Source organism: Thunnus thynnus, chromosome 13, assembly GCF_963924715.1.
Source record: "Thunnus thynnus chromosome 13, fThuThy2.1, whole genome shotgun sequence".
NCBI classification, from domain to species: Eukaryota; Metazoa; Chordata; class Actinopteri; order Scombriformes; family Scombridae; genus Thunnus; species Thunnus thynnus.
In genome coordinates this window covers 23,240,151-23,249,430 of record NC_089529.1, presented here as the reverse complement: position 1 = coordinate 23,249,430, position 9,280 = coordinate 23,240,151, and the positions used below count along the sequence as shown (strand labels likewise).

The window sequence follows — 9,280 nt, the reverse complement described above, 5'->3', positions numbered from 1 at the left end:
GGGCTCAAATAAACACTTGAACACTGGAGTACAGTATGCATTAAAACAAAAATCAGGTGCCCATATGAACACATATGACAGGTTGTAATGTAAGTGATGAAGGGCAAAATCCACACAGTCCTTGTTTTGTGCAAAAATGTATTTAAAAGATTATTTGAAGATAATATTCAGCTTCAGCAGTGTGATCTCTGAAAGGCCAGTATGAACTTGCAATGTTCATTTGTTTTAAGACAGACTTGAACAATTGTGCACATACACTTTAACCCCCCCTTCCAGGCACAAATGTGTTTTGCTTCTTGTTACTTCAGTTGGATGTTTTAGCTTCATTGTGCAGGATGATGTTTGTGCAGAGTTTGACACTAGAAGGCTGTTTTCGCTTCAATCTGCTCAAAGTGGCACATTTATTTGAGCTCATTGAAAATCTGAGTTTAAGGGGCGGGCCTACGATCATGATTTGTGACATCACAAATAGTTTGGAGCCAATCGTGGTCCAGCATTCAACTTATACAAGTGTGACGAGGAAACTTGAAGCCTCCGGTGCACAAACACTGAGAATGGACTTTACAATAAAGCAGCGGACATCTTGTGTCCAGCAGTTAAACTTTTGAAATGAATGATATTTGCATATTTATAGTTTCTGGATTTTTAAATGAGGGAGAAGGAGGAGACACAATTTTAAGGATTTTAATGAGGTAACTGGACTTTTTTTTGTGTGGAAAAACCATACTGAACACAAATTATTATTCCAAGCAGAATATTTTTATATATCTTAAACATGCCTGGATCTTTAAGCAATCCGCTTGGAAAGTTTATAGTCATTTAAGCACTTAAAAAGAAATAGATTTAGCAGAGAGACTTTAGTTTTTATTTTTTGCCTACATACTGCTCCAAACTCCAGTCCAGTAGGTGGCGATAATGCGCCTCTAAGCCGCCTTTAAGTCTTGGCGCATGCGCACTGCCCCAGTAGTGTGGCAACCAAGTAGACGTTAGCGGTGCAAAAGACGTGGCACAAAACTTTCGATATGGATGTATCCGCCCTGGCAGCGTTGACTTTATTACTGGGTGCACTGGTTATCCTGGTTGCCATCGCGGTGGGAAGACGGAAAGATGAACTGAGAGAGGAAACGGAACAGGCGGCGGAGTTTGCCGGTAAGAGTAACACAAGCTAACGCAAACTGTAGCTAACCAGTGAAGCGGTGACTCACCAACACACACACACTCTCTCTCTATCTCTCACACACACTCACGCACACATACATTCATTCATTCATTCATTAATAACAAAGTGTGAACAGGTGAGTAGTGCTCATTCACGCAAACAGAGCGAATAGTAGAAACTGAAGCAACTTTTCGTCTACTGTTACCTGTCATTGGCCAATCAGCAAAGGTTACATTAACAGACCAATAGGATCACCGCTTCTTGACTAGTAATTGGCTATTAATTATGAAAACATGGATTAAAAATTGATTAGATATTGACAGTCTTAGTTTGACCTCTCTGAGCTACCACTCCTCACAAGACACACTAAAACATCATCCGTACCTTCAGATTATATACATTTATTTTAGTTTAAAATACAAAATGTGCAATAACAACTTTACATATCATCCATTAAATGTTGAATATATATTTGAGTAGGCTGTATACATAATCACCTGCTGTATTTGTATACAGTAACTACCCATTCAATATGTATTTCAGCACTCCTTGCACTATTTGTATCCTGTTTCCAGTCTGCAGAAACGGTTTCACCTTTTTATATATAGGCATTGTATGTTGTCCTCTTCTTGTTTCTATATGTATGAGATTAAGATTAACTTTATTTTAATCCCAGAGGGAAATATGTTTGCACTTTGCACAAAACTTAACATACACAATAAAAGAAAAATACATACTAGGAAGAAAAAAAGTAATTCAAAACATGGTCTGCACAAGGCAGAGTGCTCCTGGAGTGAGAATGTCCCATTGATAAAGGAAATACGTCTTAAAATTGAGCAAGAAATACATTTAATGAAGGACGTTTATGAGTGCGAGTGTGTATGTGTTGACTGAGATGTTTATGTTGAATTATCTTTGTTTCCATCTATATCTTTCTGAAGAGTTCTTGTGTGGAGTAAAAGTCCTTGTATGCTTAAATGGCCAATAAAACTGATTCTGACCCAAAAAAGATCACTTCAAATTCATATACAAGAATGCTCTGATGCTGGGAAAGCTACCAAGATTCAGTTTAATGCATTTAATTATGAAAGCTTTATTCTATCAGTGTAATATGTTTCACATGGACATATTTTGAAGAGCACGTTAATCTCCGAGTGGGGTGTTGTACACTCAGTTTCGTTGTCGATAACCCTACGTCAGCTGTTTGAACTATGTTGGGTCTCTCTCCATAAAGCTGCTTAATTTAGTTGAGAAAGTAAGAATAAAATATATTCAAACAACAAGATGGGCAGAGTTTTGACATTCAAAATATGATAAATCAGGAGAGAAGAGCCTTGGGTGTTTTTTTTTTTGTGTGTAGAAACTGTGAAACAGTTTAACTTTAATTTCTTATTGGCACAAAACAAACAGAACAAACGTGTGAAAAAAAAAATGCAGTTTTATCTTGATCTTAGAGCTCAGGTAACTGTAACATCCATATTTTTGCTGCTTCCATCACCTACTATGTGTTGTCCTATCAGAGACTTTCTACAACAGTGAAAAATAAGGAATCCTTGAGACTTTTGGTCATTGCCGTTGTATCAAGAATGAAAAGTTTCTTCAGTCGCACTGTGTTTTGTCTTTCAGCCGAAGGCAACGTTGCGAAGGGCCCTGCGTCCAAGAAGCCGAAGCAGGAGAAGCAGCGCAGCCGTAAAGAGAAAGCCTCGCAGCATAGCTTCAGCCATCCGCTGCTGGCAGCCTCACTGAAGGTAAACTGGAACACACGCTGACTCTGTAAAACCTCTCCATCTTCCTGAGTACCTGATCTACTAAAGTGGCTTTTTGTGCAGACAGTAGTAGAAGGAGGAGTTGCTATTTAACATGAGAAATAAGCCTTAATGGATATGTCTGATGATGCACAATCTTGTTCTTTCGTTGTTCTTGTTCTCTTTTCTTTCTGCTTCATCATCCCAGTCAAACAAAACAATGCCTCAATTTGGCTCCTTCCCCAAAGCCATTCTTCGAATAAGTGTGTAATTTGTACGGCATGTGCTTCTCAGAGCCACAGCGGGAACGTGACGTGCCTTGATTTCAGCAGTAACGGGAAGTACCTGGCGTCCTGCGCTGACGACCGCACCGTCCGGATCTGGAGCACCAAAGACTTCCTGGAGCGAGAACACAAGTGTCTGAGGGCTAATGTGGAGCTGGATCATGCAACGCTGGTTCGCTTCAGCCCGGACTCCAGGTCTCCTCCTCTATCTCTTACTTTAAATGTGCATCACTGATGTAAAGCGTCGCCAAAAAAACCCCCAAGAAGATCAGAACTATGAGACCTGAGTCTCATTTAAACCTTTAAACCAGGTCCAACACCTCAAGCAGCACTTAGAAAATAAGAAAAGTTTAGTGAAGCGATGACAGAATGACCTTATGTGACTTAATCAAACACACAGTGAGATAGAGCTACAACTAACAACCACTGTCCTTATTGATTAATATTAATATTAATATCTGTTCTGAAGTCAGTGTCAAGTCTGCAGGTCTCAGTTAAACTGAACAAACACAAGTATACATATAGTGAACGGTACTATTCAATATAATACATTTATCAACATTTATCTCCTTGTATCGTTGAAGGATAAAATCTAGATTGTGGGTTTGAAAATCGTTCACAGTTTCTTAGAGCCAAAGGAGAAGTCTTCAAATATCTTTTGTCTGAGCAACAAAACACAAAAATAATTAATTTACAATGATTACTCGTCACATTTGAATCAAATCATTTTTAATGTTGTTTGTTTGATAAATGACTCGAAGATTAGTCAGCTGGCAAATCTACTGTCAATCAATGAATCGGCTAATTGTTTCAGCATTAATACTCAGCCAAACAATGATCAGAGGTTTAGTTGTAAAGTAAATCAGGTCTGACGGGTTTAAGACCCAAAAGTAGAGTCTTAAACATTTTACCTTTTTTTTTTTTTTTTTTTTTTTAATAGAGCACATTTAAAAACAACAGATGACTTTAAATAATTAGAATAAATAGATAAACAACTAAAAGAAAAAATAAAAATGTTATTATATTAATAATTAGGTGGACTTGAATTCAGCAGGGATTTAAATGGGCGACAGACGGAGACAGTGAGCGGTTCACTGTTTGAGACTAGTTGTTTATTGTTGTCCTCCTATTATGAGTTAATCCTGACAAACACTTACAGATTATCCTCTGTACCAGGATGTTGTGTGTCGGCCTTTAATATTAAAACTCACGTTTTAATATCCCCGTTACATACCAGTAATATAATGAAGGTAACCAGAGCAGAAATCTGTATTTGTCTAGTAACTGATTCTCACCTTTTCACTGCAGGGCGTTTATCACCTGGTTGGCTAATGGAGACACTATACGAATCTTCAAAATGATCAAAAAGGAAGACGGTTCTTTAAGCTTCAAAGCTGCTCCTGAAGACTTCCCACAGAAACACAAAGCCAGCATCCTCAACATCGGCATCGCAGAGACAGGTACAAAGCACATGACCTGTTCTTAAGACACGTGTGAATTTATAGTTTTTATTTTCTAGTATTATTATTATTATTATTATTATTATTATTATTATTATATGTTTAATGCACTAAGAATGCAAAAGGAATTTCTCTTAATGTGAAAATCAAAATGAACCACTGCACACTGTAACGACTTTACTGTGACTTTATTAAGAGCGAACAACGTGTTTCGTCTGCAGCTTCTTCAGGTTCGCTCAGTAAACACATCTGAGTCACATGACTCATTATCACAGTCTTCATTTTCTCAAAGTGAACATTTTACAAAGGGCACAAAAATGAAAATATACATATTACAAAAAAACATGACGTGATTGATGTTACACAAAGTTACAGTAATTACACCATTTTATATAATTAAACTTCATACTGACTGAACAGGATGAGCAGAACGGACTACAGGTCCTACAGCCGTCCTCTACATCACTGAATGGGAACCTAGTGGCTCATCTCTCCCTAAGAGTCCAAATAACCTGTGGAGAGAAATACAAGTTAATATTTACATATCTCAGACAAAAACTCAAATCCTCTGTTTCATAAAGTTAATATACTCATATCACAGAAAAGAGCTCAAATACTGTTAATCATTTATCTTAATGTTTTTAGTGGTAAACACAAATTATGGGATTGAATTTATTTAGAGTGATGTGTTGCACTATGACCTGAGGACAACAGAAAACAAACGTTTTAGGAAAGTGTTTAAAGTTTATTTCTGCTTTAGTACATAACCGCAATAAAACAATAAGATAACAATTTGTTGATGTCGTTAACTTGATCTTGAGCTTCCTTGATTGCCGCTCCCTCCCTTTCGGTCTCAATCACTTGTGCTTTCAGCTTGTTTGCATGTTTCTCCTCAATCTAACTTTTTTTTTAACATCAACAAACAAAAAAATAGTACAATCATCTTTCTTAAATTGACTCTAGTTGCACCCAGAGCTGTTTATCATGTGAATAAGCTACACACAAGTTGCAGCAGCGTTTGAATTTGACCTGTGACGTTAGCTGATATAGTTAATGTGTTAGCAGAAATACTCTATTTACATGTTCGGCAGACACGCAGCAACAGTCACTTTTATTTTGACTTGTATTTACAGCCGCCTGATGAATGTAAGTCCAATATTCACTCTCGTTAAAGCTCCATTTAGATTTCCACCAACTCCTGAGAAAATAATGTGTTGCTTTTAGCCTCTAAATGCTTCGCTACGTTCACCAGCTCATCGTTTAAAGCTAGAAGAGTAAAATAATGGGCCAAAACCCCAAAACAAGGTGTTAACACACTGTAGAGTGGTGGTAGGTGATCATTCTCTGGGTTTGTCACTACAAGTGACCCCTTCCACATACACATAGTGACTTCAGACATTGCTAATATAAAAATATTGATTATAGTCTTTAGAGCTGCATCGGTTAGTTGATAGACAGAAAATTAATCTGCAATCATTTTGATAATCAAATAATCATTTCAGTCAATTTTTTTTTAAGCGAAAACACCAAATATTCACTGATTTCAGCTTCTCAGATGTGAAGATTTGCTGCTTTTCTTTGTCATATGTGACAGTAAATTAAAAATCTTTATTTTTATTGTTGTTCAGATGAATCAAGCAAATTGAAGACATCCCCGTGCGCTCTGAGTAATTGTGAACAACATTTTTCTTCACATTTTATAGACAAAATGATCAGTCGAACAAATAATCATCGATGATGAAAATAATCGTTTAGTCGCAGCTCTAATTGATCCTTTTACTTTAAGTGGTCTGTGGTGTAACAGACTTGTTGCGTCAAGCTGACTGAGTGTTTTCTCTCTTCAGGCAAGTTCATCATGAGCGCCTCCACTGACACCAGCATCCACATCTGGGACCTGAAAGGAGAGGTACTGGCCTCTATCAACACTAACCAGATTACCAATTCTTATGCTGCCGTCTCTCCGTGTGGCAGGTCAGTCCCACCCCTCCAACACTGCAACCCTTCAACCTGAAAGATCAAATAGGGAGCTCTTAAAAAAGTATTCACTCCCCAGACTGAACCTTCTGGCCAAAGTTGAGTCAGTTTCAACTTGTTTTTCTTGAACACTGAGTTGTTTTTTTTTTTTTTGCCCTCCAACACAATGGTCTGATTTAAATAAAGAGTGGGCTTCATTTTTTCATGCAGTGATGATACATGACGAACGTTTCCATAGCCGTTTCCATTGCCAGTTTCCACAAAGGGAAAACGATTTGTGAGAAGTATTTTGTAATTTCAAGAAATTTCTCAATACCAGATGTAAAAGAAAGAACATATTTATTGAAAGTAATCATTGATTTTTGCTGTAATTTTATGTTTTATGTCTTAAGTTGCTGTTATTGTTCTGTCATAATGCCTCATGAAGAAGGTCTATGACTGAAACATCACTTCTGTAATTATTTCATGCTGACAGAGTAAATATTTTATTTTTTAATAACGTGTCATATTCCCTACACACGTCTTACAGGTTTTAGATGCATTTTTTTCTCTTAAATAAAGTCCAGGTATCATATTTCTTGTTTGTGTTGTATCCTGTTAGTAAATGGATGAATGTAACAGATGCTCAAGTGAGTCATTTCTGCATATGTATGAGGATCATTAGTTAAAATTATGCAAACAACAGAAAAACACTGATTGAAATCCACAGGGGTTTAGGTGGAGATGTAATGGTCTGTGCTGTCCCGTCTCTGTGCTCAGGTTTGTAGCGTCCTGTGGCTTCACTCCTGACGTGAAGGTGTGGGAGGTTTGCTTCGGGAAGGGAGGAGAGTTCAAAGAGGTGGCACGAGCTTTTGACCTGAAGGGCCACTCCGCAGGAGTTCACGCATTCGCCTTTTCCAATGACTCTCACAGGTAATGAATCTTGTTGATATTTGGGGAAAATACACTCATCGCTCTCTTGCTAAGAGTTAGATGAGAAGATTGATACTCGTCTGTATGTTATATAGCTAGAGCCAGCAGATGTTAGCTTATCTTTGCATAAAGGCTGTAAACAAGGGGAAATGGCTGGTTCTGTACAAAGTACAAATATGCACCTTAAAACACTTTTTTAAAGCTGACAAGTTAATGTGTCTAGTTTGTTTTATCAGACTCCAGTAGCCAAGAATAGTTCCAGCACGTGACCCTTCGTAAAACCACAACTTATTTTTACACTTTTGTTTGTGTATGGAGTAAACAAACGAGATATAATGTGTTTAATTTGTGAGTTGATGTAATGTAAGGTCAGTATATTTAGTAGAATCTGTGTCCTCAGCGTCCGTCTTGTTTCGCTGCACAACACTGACATGTAATTGTTTTAATCTTATTTCTCAGAATGGTCACCGTCTCCAAAGACGGTACGTGGAAGCTGTGGAATACAGATGTGGAGTACAAAAAGCAGCAGGATCCCTACCTCCTGAAGACAGTTTCCTGTGCATCATCTGAAGGAAGCCTGGTGGCGTTGTCTCCTGACGGCCGGGTGGTGGCCATCAGTGACGGCTGTAACGTGGCTTTGTACAACGCTGCCAGTGGCCAGCTGGAGGAGGAGCTACATGGCGTCCACAGCGAGGAGATCACCGACCTTAGATTTGACATTAGCGGGCGCTTCTTGGCATGCAGCGGCGACAAGGCCATCCGAGTGTTTCACAACGCCCCGGGCTACCGAGCAGCCATCAGGGACATGCAGGACATGCTGAAGAAGGCCCAGAATGAGGCCATGAAGCAGAGACTGCAGCAGCAGATTAAAGAGGCTCAGAGCGCCCTGGACACCGTACTGGCTGCTCCTGTCGACTGAACGAGCCTCAACCGAGAAGCCATGCTCTGATTATGTCTCACTCTGACTGATGATCTCTTTTGCAACGTCAACTCTTTCTCTGCCACTGAATGACCTGGTCCAGGAATAATGGAATTTGCATGTGGTTTTAATAAAGAATATCTTTTTATGGAAAGATTAAATGGTTTGAGTTAAGATCTTTTTCTTTTCTGTTTAATATTTGATAATGTTTTGTGTCTGCTGTGGTTGTTACAGCTGCCTCCTGCAGCTTCAGTTTAAAGGCTCCAAAAAAAAAAGTCACAGTCCTCAGTGATATCGACCAATTATATGACTGTAGCATTACCTCACAGATGATGTCACCAGTTCAGATAGTTTCTTTTCCAATTTATAGGCAATTCTTTGGTAATTTGCAGCCTCTGCTGCCTCAAGTGGTAATTACAGGACGCTGGTACATTTAATTCTGTCGATTTTTTTTTTTTCTTTGACCAAAAATCTTTCAAGTGCAAGTGAACATTTTCATTGTTCACACCGATAAGCCTGAAATTTCTCTTCTGTGTTCCTGTTTGTACTTTCAGATATCAGCCTTATTTTACTGCTTCCTGATTACTTTCAGCCGTATCGGAGCTGTGTTGTTACCGCTGATGAAAACATTTCTATGATTCCTTGGCTAATAAGTGACAACTGACCCACCTGATGAACCCTTCGGTGAATTACGATCCTTTGTAATTCACCACATTAAAATCACAGCCAATATATGACTAAGATACATCCTAGCAGTTACCAGACTGTATTTTCCGTGATGTGTGAAGATGATGTGCATCATAATGTAAGTCAGTCAGTATAACGTT

The 9,280-nt window shown here is 38.4% G+C and overlaps 1 protein-coding gene across 1 annotated transcript; it reads left to right on the top strand.

The window, feature by feature from the left end:
- Positions 1 to 943: 943 nt before the first annotated feature.
- tbl2 (transducin beta like 2) lies at positions 944 to 8,614 on the top strand. Its single transcript, XM_067608717.1, has 7 exons — positions 944 to 1,149; positions 2,786 to 2,907; positions 3,199 to 3,383; positions 4,497 to 4,648; positions 6,493 to 6,619; positions 7,382 to 7,534; positions 7,994 to 8,614. Exons 1-7 carry the CDS (start codon positions 1,023 to 1,025, stop codon positions 8,451 to 8,453), a joined length of 1,326 nt encoding a protein of 441 aa, XP_067464818.1. The 5' UTR covers positions 944 to 1,022; the 3' UTR covers positions 8,454 to 8,614.
- The last annotated feature ends 666 nt before the right edge of the window (positions 8,615 to 9,280 follow it).

Excerpts from the sequence above, each read along its gene's own strand:
- tbl2 (XM_067608717.1), top strand. The coding sequence starts at position 1,023 with ATGGATGTATCCGCCCTGGCAGCGTTGACTTTATTACTGGGTGCACTG. Across the intron at positions 2,908-3,198 it reads TGCTGGCAGCCTCACTGAAG|AGCCACAGCGGGAACGTGAC; the intron begins GTAAACTGGAAC and ends TGTGCTTCTCAG. Across the intron at positions 6,620-7,381 it reads GCCGTCTCTCCGTGTGGCAG|GTTTGTAGCGTCCTGTGGCT; the intron begins GTCAGTCCCACC and ends CTCTGTGCTCAG.